The sequence below is a fragment of the Ammodytes marinus genome (genome assembly GCF_949987685.1).
Source record: "Ammodytes marinus genome assembly, chromosome: 24".
NCBI classification, from domain to species: domain Eukaryota; kingdom Metazoa; phylum Chordata; class Actinopteri; order Uranoscopiformes; family Ammodytidae; genus Ammodytes; species Ammodytes marinus.
In genome coordinates this window covers 3,850,815-3,865,217 of record NC_137228.1, presented here as the reverse complement: position 1 = coordinate 3,865,217, position 14,403 = coordinate 3,850,815, and the positions used below count along the sequence as shown (strand labels likewise).

Below are 14,403 nucleotides of genomic sequence, written 5' to 3'. Positions count from 1 at the left end.
TCTAGAATAGTTTTAGAGAAATGATCTTAATGTTACGAAAGTCTAAATTCAAACCAAATGTGACCTGAATTTCCAGAAAAATGATTATTATTATTATTATTATTATTTAACCACTGCTGGACAAATTGACTATCGATAACTATAACACTATTTTTTTGAAAAACTATGTTATTCTAAATGATTACAAAAATCCCAGGGTAAGTATATCTCCGACTGACAGGTCATTTCATATCTGTATTAAATATCATTCAGTGTAAGAAATGGTCAATTTAGATGTGAGGACTATGAGCCTGCACAATCTGACCATCTTGTCATGAGATGATGGATAATGATAGCCCTTGTCACAAATGACTCATTTCAAAAGAATAAAGCAGGATTAACTGTAGGGTTCGATCACTTGGCTTCTACGTTCAGTAATTGTCTTGGATGGTATCTTTTAAGTGCAAATGGATGATCCATCATTTGACACCACTGCATCAAAGGAGCCATATATAAAAAAGATATGTTGATGTGCGTTTTTTACAGTCATACTCATAAGAGAGACCATTTTGCTTCTTCACCAAATTCCCAGAGGCTTCCTTAATGTAACGCTAAGCATCTAATGATGATCCATATTACTCATGCAGTCAACACATCGGGGATTCTGCACAGGCACAATGCAATTACCTCCAGCCATGAGAGACGAGACGGTGGAATTCGTTGAGTGCATCAAAAAGTCTGAAGCCAAATTTAGTCCAACACTTCCCCAGTCCCATGACGAAATGTGTTTGGAAAGAATGAATGATTCTGCGAGGGGGACAAAATAGCTATCCATCACAAGCCCCGGCTCTTGAAAAAATATCTGTCCAATATTGCGAGTCTTTTTTTTTTTTCTCGACTGAGCGACTCAAGAGACTTCACTCATCAAAATGTCAGCAGCAACAGACGCTAAATATTCAGAGGCGGGCGCGGCACTCTGGAGGACTAAGCTGTTTTTTTTCGGAATGTAAAAATAATGTAAAGTAGCAGCCGGCATTTTTGCTTTTGTTAAAACGTCTTGACAGGTCATTGAAATTCAGCATCTGACTCTCCCAGCGCCTGGCAACATTTGAGCTAACCTCTTAGCCTGGCGAAGCACTGGGTTAGTGTGGTACATTTGAAGAGCTGAGGAAAGTGGCGGACCTTTCTCCAAGTCAATTACTCTGACATAGAGGAATTGGATGCCACCTTTTTTTTAAAGAGAGCGCCTCCCTCCCTCTCGCTCGCTCGCTGCCTCGGTTCCTCTAGGACGGAGATAAACGACCAAGTCTCAGCCGACCACTTTGCAGCTCTGCGATCAGATAGGGAAAATGGCTCTGATCACTGCCGCCGGGCAAATAGGTTGAGGCCCCTAGCTGATTGGTGCAGGCCATCGACACACACACACACACACACGCGGCCGGTCACGTACACACACTCGAGCACAGAGTAAGGGGCTGTCATGTGTGGATCCAGTTTTGATGTGCAAAGTGAATTTGATGAGCCCGTTCCTAATTAACCTATTAATCATAGCTCTCATGTACCAGATGTCGGCCCTCCCTTCTTGTGCCTTTGCGTGCGTGTGTGTGTGTGTGTTCCACTGCATGGGGCCTGCCTGCATAATTAGGGCATATCAGTAGGATCAACCCACTCTGCAACATAGGGAGGTCGTGGCATTACACTGATATTTCCTGCAGCGGACCATAGGTGCAAAGCAACTCATGTCCCACAATTGGCAATGGTTATTTTGAAAATAAATTTTTTTTATCAAAGAATTCTCCATTTTAGGCACACTGTTTAAAGCAGTGTATAGAAGTAATATAAGACTGGTAGCACAACATAACATCCATTGGGAAGCTTCCACTGTCACGCCTTTCTGAAAAGATATGGCCATTATATACAGTGTGCTGGTAATCCAAGTTTCTTTTGTCTGCACATATAAATCCAATTAGATACTTAGCCTTTGGGATATTAGCCAAATAAAAGCACCATTTAATTAAAACCCCTTCGTATAGTTTAAATGTATCCAGGCTATCCCATATTTCTGCAGGTAGTAAATAATGTTTTTCTCTATTATACATTTATAAATATAAAGCTTAAATACCTGTTTTTTTTATATGGTAAGTTAGGAGTGTTTTTTTTGGAGTGCACTAGCTTAACTCTGCACCTTCAATTTAAATGACTATATCCTTGTCCTCTTGAGTTAAACCACTTTCACCCTTAATACTATATGGTGTTCCAAAATGGACCCCTTGACCCTCCAGTCGTCCTGCAAACACTGCAAAAAACAGAGCTGTCAAAGTGGTATTCTTCTTCTTTTTTTTTTTTTTATTGTGACACACTATGTAATCTGACGCCGTTTGATCTCCCGGGAGCAAGAAGCTGTCCTCCTGCTGTGTCTTGTCCGATCATGTCCAGTGTCTCAGGGCTGAACAGCTGCAGAGCTGTGAGGACGGCACACACAACCGCCAGTAATGACTGATGACCACAGACTGCCCCTCTCTTCTTTTGTAAAAAAAAACCCTGTCTGCCCGGGCACATTGGGTTTGACTTTGAGTTGTCAAACACATAATGACATATAGTGGCCGAAATCCATTTTTTTACGGAGCCATCGGAAATGTTGTAGCAGTAGAAGTGTGTGTGTGTGTGTGTGTGTGTGTGTGTGTGTGTGTGTGTGTGTGTGTGTGTGTGTGTGTGTGTGTGTGTGTGTGTGTGTTTTTTGGTTCTTCTTCGGGAAATTAAACATTTTTACACACGCGGCAAATTACTGTTATTACCTCTGCTGTATTGTAACTCTCGCTTTCAAAATAAAGCCCACAAAAACGGAGACAAATTTAACATTCATCACTAAACGCTCCTCCAACAACACCGATGAAGACTAGATGCTTTCCTGCCGGCCTGATTTAATGATCCAGCATAAGTAAGTTGTATTTATTACTTTATGGATAAATAATTTGTAGTAAAACACCTTATATACACTATATACTATTATTCTGTTTAATCTCTCTGTGTACTCATGTTCCACTGTTTTTTTTTACACAATCTAGAAAAGGACGACAATGACTGGAGGCCCTCACAACCATTGGACAAGCTGCTTATGCATTGGCCGTTAATTAATGCCTTCATCATATGTTTAATTCTGGGTTTAATTAATCATTTATTTTTGTTTAGTTGTGTTGTTTCTGAAAAAAATAAATCTGTTTCCGCTTAAAGAAAATGTGTTATTGTGTTGGAATCAATTGAGCATGTGCCTTTTTGGAAAGCTAAAGGACAGCGAGCACAAATGTACAAGTGCTGATGCTAAAGTATTATAATGTGTGAAATAAACGATGAAGGATAGGATTTTTTTTTTGAGTAAAAGCCTGACTGACTAAGGATTTCTTTAAAGGCTAATTAATACTGATGTCAATATACATTATGTCAAAAATGAGATGTTCTAAAAAAGGATTGCTTACATTTTTTAAAGGACAAATTCACTATTGAAAACAGTCATAAACTAATCCCGGCTAATCAATACTTCCCTGGAATTAAAAAAAAAATATTTGTTGTATATTTTATGTGCATGTTCCTGTCAATCAAGGCCTTTAAACCTAAATAGAAGATAATTTATTTTTTTGTCGAAGGAAATAGCCCCTCATAGACACATATCGGTCTCTTGCAGGTGTTCTGTTTTCGCCAGCATCTCCCAGTAAGACTTTGCAATGAGAATGTCCGATACGGTCGACACTGACGTGATGAAGGTTCCCGAAGCCAGCGACGCAGTGCCTTCTACTCAAGACAATGCAACCAAGTCTGAGGCCACCGCCCAGAGCCAGGGCGGCTTAGATGAACCCGGCAGCAACGATAATAGGGACGCGCAGGTAAGGAACCCTCGACACTGTCACAACAGGGCGACTGTGGCTCAGTGTCACGGTCGTTGTGTCCTTGGGCAAGACACTTCACCCACCTTGCCTCGTGTGAATGTCGATAGTTAGCCTGCTATCGGTGTATGAATGTGTGTGTAAATGGTAACAGGTCTCCATTGCAAAAGAGTCTCCGGTCTCAATGGGATTTACCTGTATAAATAAAGGTAAAAAAATAAAAATAAAAAAGGTTTTATATTGAGTCTAAACATTCTTCCTTTACGCCTCTCTCATACATACCGCTGATGGGTATTGTGTAGATTGGATGACTGGAAAAATTCTCTATTTTTCTATCCAGCGTTTGCACCTCTCAGAGATAAGTCTGATCAGGGAGTTTGGAGGCGTCCGATGCTGAGGACACTTGACACCTCCCCAAACACTTTCGCTTCTCTTCCTCGCTCATCTCCATGAAAATTCAGTATCAGTCAGCGTCAAACGCCAGCTGCCCTTGGGGAACTCCTGTCACCTGCGGCATTCAAGACCTTTTTTTTATTTCATTTTCTCAAGAGCCGCTACAGCAAGCCAAATGATTCCTGAAAAGTAAGATTGGGCACCGGGTGAAATATTGATGCGGGGGGCTTGACTCACAGCTCCGAGGTCAGTTGGAGTGAGACTCTTCACTGCTGGCTGGCTGGCTGGCTGTTGAGAAACTGATTGTGGGGAAAGATGATTCGGTCGTGGGAACAAGTGAATCTCAGTTATCCTCCATGGGGACATTGAAGCCGTGAATCTTCTTGGGAGGGCTGAGATTACTTTCAAATAAACCGCTAATTAATTAGGTCCCTGTGTCATTGCTACAAATGTGCAGTGGGACCGCAGACAATTAGCACTTGTTAATTTGCCTTTTTTTTTAAAGCAAAACTGGTATTGACTGTTTTTTTGCTCACAAGGGGAATAGACACTTGATAGTGAAAATGGCGAGAAATCTCTTGTGTGTGTGTGTGTGTGTGTGTGTGTGTGTGTGTGTGTGTGTGTGTGTGTGTGTGTGTGTGTGTGTGTGTGTGTGTGTGTGTGTGTGTGTGTGTGTGTGTGTGTGTGTGTGTGTGTGTGTGTGTGTGTGTGTGTGTGTGTGTGTGTGTGTGTGTGTGTGTGTGTGTGTGTGTGTGTGTGTGTGTGTGTGTGTGTGTGTGTGTGTGTGTGTGTGTGTGTGTGTGTGTGTGTGTGTGTGTGTGTGTGTGTGTGTGTGTGTGTGTGTGTGTGTGTGTGTGTGTGTGTGTGTGTGTGTGTGTGTGTGTGTGGTCAAGGAAACACAATCCAGGAAAGGAAAAAGGATTGTTTATTTGGCCGCAGCCTAAAAATAGGATTCAGGCCAATCTGGCCTTGTGGTTTGGAGGCAGGGAGAGTGAAGGCAGTCAGGCAGGCAGATAATCTGGAGCTCAAATCCTGCTTTATCTACCAACTTCCTGTGTCTCTGTTACCCCGAGTAACAGAATGACACCAGCATGGGGGAGCGGCAGGGGAGGGTGGCTTGTAGGAATCAGGAATCAAGGATAGGAGGATGGTAAAAGGACATACAGGACATGGTATTGAAGAGAGTGCTTTTAAAGCTGCGTCTGACCAGACAAGAGGACTAATGTTACTTTTGAAAGATTATATTTTAGGCACAATATTCCTCTTGGAAAATGAAGAGTTGACTTTATCAGCAATAAAACGCACCATTGCACAATTCAGTTCACTTGAGGCTTTTGCTGCTACAGCCTTACTTGGTCTGCTGTGACCGGTCGCCAGTAGTTTATCAGGGTTAATGTTAGCTAACTTTATTGTCTACTTCACTGTAGCTCATGCTGGTTTTCTAAAGATGATGTAAATACGCTAAACAAGAATGGACTTGAAATTAGCTGTTTGTTCTATTAAACAGGCACGCTTCTCTTCTCTCACCTTAAATTGACTTTGGTCCGTATCACTGCCTCTCTTTATGTTTGTGCCGTGACCTCTCCAAATCTCCAAATGTAGGGCTGTGTCTTGCTACCTACTGTACCTTCTCCACTCTACTCCTAAAACTCACCTTGGCGTGATTATTCCGTGCTACACGGGATACACGCGTTTATGCTGACGGGACCGAAAAAGCTCCTGACCTTTTTTCGCCCGTGATTTTACAGCAGCAGGGGGAGGGAGGGGGGGGGGGCGTGAAGGTAATTCTGTCGTTCTGTGTAAGGGCGACGGTTAAATGCCTGAAATGTCCATTGTCCGGGGGGGAGGTAGGGAACGGGAATAAGAATTGGGAGAGGGGGGTTGCGGTAGTAGTTGACGGGGGGGGGGGCAGAAAGGCATTCCGACAGAGGAAAATGGGTTGCTTGGGGAGGGGGGGGGGGGACTGGGTGACTTTGCCGCCATCTGCCTCCATCTCTCGGGCTCCATCCTCTGCGGCTGGGACAGGTGGCTGGTGGCCGCCCTACTTCTGCTGACTTCAGCCCTTTCCCTTTCTCCCCCCCCCCCCCCCCCCCCCTTTTTCCCATTCCTTTATCTCCTGCCGGCATTGTTCATTCCCCACCGGCCCCACGCCGCTCAATTAGCTGGTGTAGCGGTGCGCTCACACAGTCCCAGCCCTGTCCTCTCTCTCCCCCCACCACACACACACACACACACACACACACACACACACACACACACACACACACACACACACACACACACACACACACACACACACACACACACACACACACACACACCTTACCCTTCCCCTCCAACCACATCCACATTACCTGACATAGAAAAAAGGGGCGCGGCGGGTCACAAGGCATGGGAGACGGGGGGGAACAGCGGCCCATTTAAATTTTTTCTTTTTTTTCTTTAAAGGTGTTATTAGGCCCCTCCAGCTCAATGAGCAAGAGAGTGTGGGAGGGGTGGGGGGGTTGTCCTTCTGATTTTTAGAGGACAGGTGGGAAGGACGGAGCTGTGTGTGTGTGGATGCATGTTGGGATAAGGAAGCAGAGGACTGGGCTCTGTAACAATTCCAACTGAAATAGCTCATGCCAGGTCTCCCCCCTCCACTGCTACTATGCGTGCTACTGAGAGACCTTCTGTTTATACGTACACACACACACACACACAGAGCCACTAGTGCGTGAAGCGCAGAGGCACCGAGCTGTCTCACACACTGTTGGGCATCCGGTCTCTCTCTGCTCTTTGCATCTCACCTCCAGTGCCTGGGTCTGATTCACATGACAGCTAAATGGAGTCGGGAGAGATGCATAAAAACGGACCAAACGTCTGGCTTTTGTTTTCTGCAGCGTGTGTGTCTGTGTCTGTCTGTGTGTGTCTGTGTCTGCGTGTTTGAAAAAAGGCGCTCTACAGTGCAACCTATATGGTAGCATATGCTCTCCAAAAAATTAAACTAAGTGCTCAGAAGGAATATCGAATGCACATTGACATGTCATGAAGCCCTTGCATATTATTACATTTTTTAAATATAGTTGTTTCACTTAATTCATTCCGCAAAATTTGTACGAGCTTCCGTAAAATAAAATGCCTTCTTCATCTTGGTGTGTATTATTTTACACTTTTCGCAGAGCAAGCAGCGCACGCCCCAAAAAATGTAGGCCAGTCATATTTAATTCAAACACTTTCCTGAAAGTAAATTTTTCCACCCTCCAAACTTCTGTGGTTACAATTTTTTTTTTTCTGTACACTTCTTCCCTGCCCCCTCTACCCTACCCTACCCTACCTACGGACAGCCCTTGAAGTACGCTAAGGTACGGTATACGCTCGACAAGCATGTTCTGCAAGGATGCTCCGACCCCATCTCATGTGCACTTGGTTTTTGCGTTGTTTGCTTGGGGATCAGTCTGAAGTTGTACCTGTGTCGTGTCAAGCTGGCTGTCATCAAACGCATTGCTCATCGTGTTTTTAAAATGACCTCAGTGCAATATGTTGAGATATGCCATTCAATTAAGCCGTGCTTGCTGCATTGCTGTGGAAAAAGTTGTGGAGGGCTTGACTGAGAAACTGAGACGGAGAAACGCTTACTCCAATGTTTTATTTAGAATTGTTCTGATCACGTTATCTGAGAAAATCTGCAGCCGCCCCGGTCCACACATAGTCATCATAGCAGCCAGGAAAGACTTGTCAGCTAAAATGTTGGACTATTGAAACAGTTTGATTTGCCTGCAAGAAATCGATCGCGCTCGCTGGCTGTTTTTTTTTTCTCTTTTTTTTTTTCATTGGCTTGTCACTGTGATACGTGATGATATTGATGCACTTGTGTGTGTGTGTGTGTGTGTGTGTGTGTGTGTGTGCATGGTTTTTAACTGTGCCCACCTACCTGCTCCCCCCCCCCTCCTCCTCCTTAGTCCAACCCCAGGCTAAAGCTTGTGCGGAGCCTGGCGGTGTGCGAAGAATCCTTTCCCTGCCCTAGTCCTGAGCCCCCGGCAGCACCCCAGGTAACAACCCCTCTGAACAGTGAATTCATGTTAGCGATGTGCTGGCGTGGCACTTTTACTCTTTATCGTGATGGTAACAATAGCAAGGGGAAGAGCAATTGTAGTTTATGGTGCGCTGAGTTGTAGTGTTCGGCGAGAGAGAGAGAGAGCGAGAGAGAGAGCGAGAGAGAGAGAGAGAGAGAGAGAGAGAGAGAGAGCATGCGTTTTATGAGGCTGACAGGAGAGGGGGAAAAAACTCCTCGCATCCAATGGTACATTTCCTCCTCAGCCTTAACTCTAGCTGAGGGAATTTGTTAGCAGAATTGCGAAAAATTGTGTGCGCACAGGCCTGATGCAAAATACCCCCTCCAGACCATTTTTTGAGACCTATAAAAAAGTTTTGAATAGAATAGGATAATTGTGTGGTATTTTCTTCTCCCAAATTCTCAGTTCAATTACCTGGTTACAAATTTGTCAAAATGACAGCTAATCCTTCAACCTTGATGCGACTATATAGAATGTATGGACATTTTTCCTAAGTTGCATACTGGACCAAAGTGATGTCATAAAACACAGGTGTATGTAGTTGAACACGTCGTAAAACTCACAAGTTCAGTGGCTTTTTTTTCCTGCTCTAACAATAGCATTTCTGTATAGTTTGCTGGTTATCGTGTTAAGTGGTTTAGCAAGAAAATTGGGGCCCGCCATACTCGCTAATTCACTTAAAACCCCACGCTTGTTCCTATGAAGTAGAACTCATCTCCTCAAGCCCAGTGTGACGTAGATGGTTTTCTTCTCAGCCACATTCATTAATCTTACAAAGCCCACATGCGCAGCGCTGAAGTGCTGACCGGGGGGGGGGGATCATCTCTTCATTTCATCTTATTACAATTGAGAAAGTCGACCTCTGACGCTCGATTAGCCCGCCTCCGTCCGACAGCCATGATTAAATACCCGGCCGCCTGATGAAAACATCCCATCATCAAAACGGAAAAGCACCGCAGCTCCAAAGGCGAGCCAGACGTTAGTTTGCTAAATGAACTCTCCGCTTTTTTTTCTTTTTTTTTTTTTCTTTTTAAAGGCTGTATCTCCAGGCAAAGAACACGCACACACTCGCACACACACACACACACACACACACACACACACACACACACACACACACACACACACACAAACACACACCTCTCCCAATCAAACTTTCTTCATTACATGCCACTCTGCACAGCTCCTGGCATGCACACACACACGCACAAACACTGACACACACACACACAGACAGGTGTGTTTGTTCCAGGCGTTTTCAGCCAGTCAGCACCGGGCTCCATAACCGGAGGTCGGTGTTATTCCCACACCAGTCTCGCCCCGTCTGCACTCACACGACGTCCTGTATTACCGCCATCAATCATGTCGTGGAAATTACAATTTCCGCGCGTCAGCTACAGAGAGCTTGCGGTGCGCTCTAATTGAATACTCCCGATATTTCCCCCGCCACTGTTATTGGGCGCCCGCAGTCCAACTCAACCTAGAGGGGGAGAGGTAAAAGCAATAAGGGGAAGGGGAGGGGGAGGAAACACATAAGAGCACACTCCCAGATGTAAGACCACTGATTCCCCCCATTCAGACCTCATGATTACCCCATCTGAACATTTTCCCAATGGTTCTCCTGTCTACATTATCTCCAATCTCAAATTGGAGAGCATTAAAGCCTCTGGAAACCTGCTCTAAAATAGTAAAAAACTCAATATATGATATCAAAGTTCGGTGTCTCAATAAGCTTTTTGCAAAAAATCTGATTAAAAATAAATGTTCATGAATATAAAATAGCTTAGTGTTATAGTGTGTTATAAGAACCAGAACATAGCCTGCTCATCAAAACCAACTGTTGTGACATCACAGTAAGAGAAATGTAGGGTTAGACAGTGAGACCATAAAACACTCTTTCTGCCTTTTCTCAGGCTAGGATGAACCAATTTCAATTTTGTTTTGCACATTTTATACTACATAGGATCTCAGAATTCAATACACCTTCATATTCCCACCGGTGAAGTAGGCCTTTAAGTTGAAACATGACAGTATCTTTAATCAGATTGGTAAATATCTTTCTCAGATGATCATGCAACTGACTCCCCATATTACATAGTTAGGAGGATTTTGTAGATTTGGGGGCTTATTACAGGGGGCTTTAACAAAAGGGCTGTATATGATGCATAGGCTGTCAAGGCCATCTCGGGGGGAAAAAAAACCCAGAAAAACTACATTTGCCCTTGCATTGTACAACTAGCTGTCAATTCCAATCAATGGCCAATAGTGAATGGGTGCCTCTGAATACACTGCGTACCTCTTTTTTGTGTGGTTTTGTTTCAGACTGACAGCATGTTCGTTACATATTCACAGGGCCATCATTTTCACGCTGTTCCTTCCTTTATCTGGAGGTAAAATGGGTGTCAGGAAACAAATGAGGCAGCTCGCAACAGCTGCACATCAAAACCCGGGGCGGCTTCCATGCGATGCCGAGGGTGGCATTAAGTAGCAAAACATTGCTGCTACTTGCCAGGGAGTGGGGGGAAAAAAGTCCTTCTTTTCGCTTTGACACACACACACACACACACACACCACACACACGCCGTGAACTCGCTGTCACTTGCACAATCCAAGACTCATTTTCTCTCCTTCCCGCAGTCTCGCTCAGGCAATTAGTCAGTCACGTTCTCCTCATTAGCATATTACATTTTCACATAGATTCTCCGCAGCGCATTGAAATGAAGGAGAACACTGCATCTCATTATCTCGCCTCGCAGCTGTTACAGGAATCAAACTCCTGACCTTTTTTTTTCAGTTATGGTACCTCTAGGTAACCCCTTTTTTCTCACTCCTACATTCATCCATTCATCTCACTGTCTCACACACACACACACACACACACACACTCACTGACTCTCTGATGTTAGCTTTCCAGAGTTGTGTTTAATCCACTTACCGAGCACTGGCAACCCCTCTCCTAACTTCAGCTTTCCTTTCAACCTTTTGTAGAAATGCCTGCAAAGCAAATCAGATACTGCTCACAGTCGTGTGTGTGTGTGTGTGTGTGTCTGTGTCTGTGTGTGTGTCTGTGTGTGTCTGTGTCTGTGTGTGTGTCTGTGTCTGTGTGGGTATGGCAAGGAAGTAAACCAAGTCCTTCTTAAATAAATCTTGCAAACCATCCACACTAGTTCCCATCGTGAATATGCATTACGGTCGAATTTAAAAAAACTTTTTTTCTTTACGATCTCCTCTTAGTGCTGTAGAACTTTGAGCTATTTAAATGTGCTGTGTTGTTTTAATTGCAGGCTCAAAATCCATGTTTAATTCAAGTGGGTTTAATAAAAACAAGCTAATCCGGGCAGATTAATTGCCGTCGCGATTTGGAATTCATGCACGGGGGCGCATCTTTTATTACTGGCAAACGAAACAGGTTTCAATAATAAACCAGGAGCGTTTATGAAGTGGCCTCTTTTCACCCGCGCTATCCTCTCTAATTAACCTAGAACCTCAGGCAAGATCATAGAGAATTAAATGCCTCATATTCGACGACTCGACATCACCGCATTTTTGTGTGGCAACTAGTTGGAAGTCTCCCAAAAATGGGTAAAAATTGAGGCCATAAAGTAAACACACACCACCATTTTAATTTTTTTTATTATTTTTTTTAAATAACAGGATGGATTCCTCCTCCAACCGTTGGAAAAGGACGAGGGAGCCCCCCCGCAGGAGCAAGCCGAGAAGGAGGACGGCTGCGATAAGGTGGATAAACCCGAGAAAACGCAGAGGAAAATGCTTTCAAGAGGTGAGACATATTTTCTCTCCTGAAAATCTAGAATATTTTCATCTCTTCTTTATATTGATGTCCTTACACCAACAGTGACAGCCCTCCTCCATTTTGAAGTATTTATCGTTACGTTTGGTTGGGTTTTACGGTTAGGATTGGAACCCTTCATGGGGAGAATGATGTCGGTGAAGCAGATTCCCTCCCCCCCGTCGCAGTCACAGAGGCTGGAATATTTCCCATTAACAGCTCAGCTTTCTTTACATCGCAAACACCTGCGGCCTCATTTATAAACATTGCTTACTCCCAAAAAGGTGCTTGAACACAAGTGCTTTTCCCCCATCCAATAAACTGGAAACTATATATAGAAACCTTACATCTCAAATTGATCCCGATATACAATATATATATATATGTAGATATGTTTTATATATTATCATTTTGGTGGTAGTTTGTCACTGGTGAAGTATTGAAATGAAGCCAAATGCCTTAATGATACTTCTCACATAATGTCACTCACCCAAATTACACCCTTCTAATAATTATATCCTTTACCATGGAGAGAAACATTCACTCCTAAATTTCTCTCTCTCTCTCTCTCTCTCTCTCTCTCTCTCTCTCTCTCTCTCTCTCTCTCTCTCTGGCGCAGTGCCCCCCCCAGTTTGTCCAAAAGCACTTCTACCGTTTAAAATTATATCACATTATGGGCCGATAATTGGCGCGATTCAGTTAATTGCGACAAGCTCAAGGTGTTAAGCAATTATATGGATTCCCACAGGCGTATAAAGGTGTCTGCTTGCCTCTGCGGAGCAACACCGCTGATGAGGCGGCCCTCCAATTATAGAAACCAGACACCCACCGAGAGGAACAGGGCTCCAATCTCCCCCCCCCCCCTCTCTATGGGTTCTGTCCTTTTGTTGGTGCATGGGAGCATGTGTTTTTTTCTTCTTCTTTTTCTCCTGGGTCAACTTAGTTAGCATACTTCTTTATTTCCTAAGTGGTTTGGCTGGCGGCGCTCACCACTGCTGCGCGATTTTTTTTTTATATGTATATATTTTTTTTTGATATTGGTCACACCAATAGGAACCACCAAACAGCATGTTCCCCAGCAATGTAAGCCTCATTCAAGTGTCTCTTTCTACAGAGTGACTGATATCACAAATAAGCCGATTCTCACAACTCTCGTTTCACTGTTTATCATTCATTTTGAGGAGTTAACGGGTTGGAACATTACCAATTTCCATGTTATCCGTATAGAGAATCATGCTGAGATTATAACAAGCATGTCACATTTGTAATATTATTTATGAATCTGGACAAATTTAAGCTTGTGAACATTCATGTTTTATAAATGAGAGCTGTCATGCATTGCTTTCATTTCAAAGGTAACGTCATTGTAACCCAACTCTCTCTCTCTCTCTCTCTGTCTCTCTGTCTCTCTCTCTCACTCTCTCTCTCTTTCTCTCTCGCTCTCTACGTTAGATTCCAGTCAAGACTACACAGATTCAACTGGCATCGATCTCCATGAGTTCCTGGTCAACACATTGAAAGGCAACCCCAGGTACAACATGAGCTTACAATCTCGCTAGCTCATTGTCATTGAATACACTTATTTAAGCAATGTTAGTTCCTTTTGACATGCTAGCTATAGTCCTCGCTAACTAGCTTTATAAACCATGTGAGGCCTTTAGAGATCTTATCTATCTAAACACTAATGACGAAAAATATTTGTGTGTAATTTCCTAGGGATCGAATCATGCTGCTGAAGTTGGAGCAGGACATCTTAGACTTCATCAGCAATAATGAGTAAGAGATATTCATTAAGATGCAATTATGATATGTGGCTAATGGAGTTCTCTAGCACCCTATATATGGTGAAAATCCATTGTGAGATATCAGGGAAAACAGACAAATGTGAGCAGATATGGCAGCCTTTCCTGGACTATGTGGCAGTGCTGAAGTGACCTTCATGACACCTTTTTTGACTTTTAATTTTTCTTAACATTTACCTTTTAGTTTAAACAATGTCTTAAAGACCTACTTCACCAGTTGACATATGAAGGTGTATTGAACTCTGAGATCCTATGTAGTATAAATGTGCAACATTTTTAGAAATCGGTTCATCCTAGTCTGAGAAAAGGCAGAAAGAGTGTTTTATGGTCTCACTGTCTCACCCTTCATTTTCCCATGTGTGACATCACACATGGTAAAATATAGGGTTAGGATAAACAGGACAGCTAGGCCAAGGGAAGACTGAGGGAAGAAAAACCTCCTTCATTATATTATAATAGCGATTTTATAATGATAGAATGCTGTTTCCGTATGGGTGAAGTATTCC

At 43.4% G+C, this 14,403-nt stretch overlaps 1 protein-coding gene across 7 annotated transcripts in view; it reads left to right on the top strand.

Annotated features, from left to right (window-relative positions):
• The window catches only part of LOC307270046 (R3H domain-containing protein 1-like), a 43,662-nt gene that overhangs the window by 9,071 nt on the left and 20,188 nt on the right, over positions 1-14,403 (top strand). For 6 of the 7 annotated variants that reach the window (XR_013845526.1, XR_013845527.1, XM_080053176.1 and 3 more), the window contains exons 3-8: positions 3,659-3,857; positions 7,577-7,594; positions 8,192-8,281; positions 11,960-12,086; positions 13,548-13,626; positions 13,812-13,871. Coding sequence is in view for 5 of the 7 variants with exons in the window: in XM_080053176.1 (XP_079909302.1) it covers positions 3,699-3,857; positions 7,577-7,594; positions 8,192-8,281; positions 11,960-12,086; positions 13,548-13,626; positions 13,812-13,871 (533 nt within the window). In the remaining 2 variants the exon portion in view is untranslated. The remainder of the gene's footprint in view (positions 1-3,658; positions 3,858-7,576; positions 7,595-8,191; positions 8,282-11,959; positions 12,087-13,547; positions 13,627-13,811; positions 13,872-14,403) is intronic. The other variant, XM_080053177.1, reaches the window with a different exon arrangement.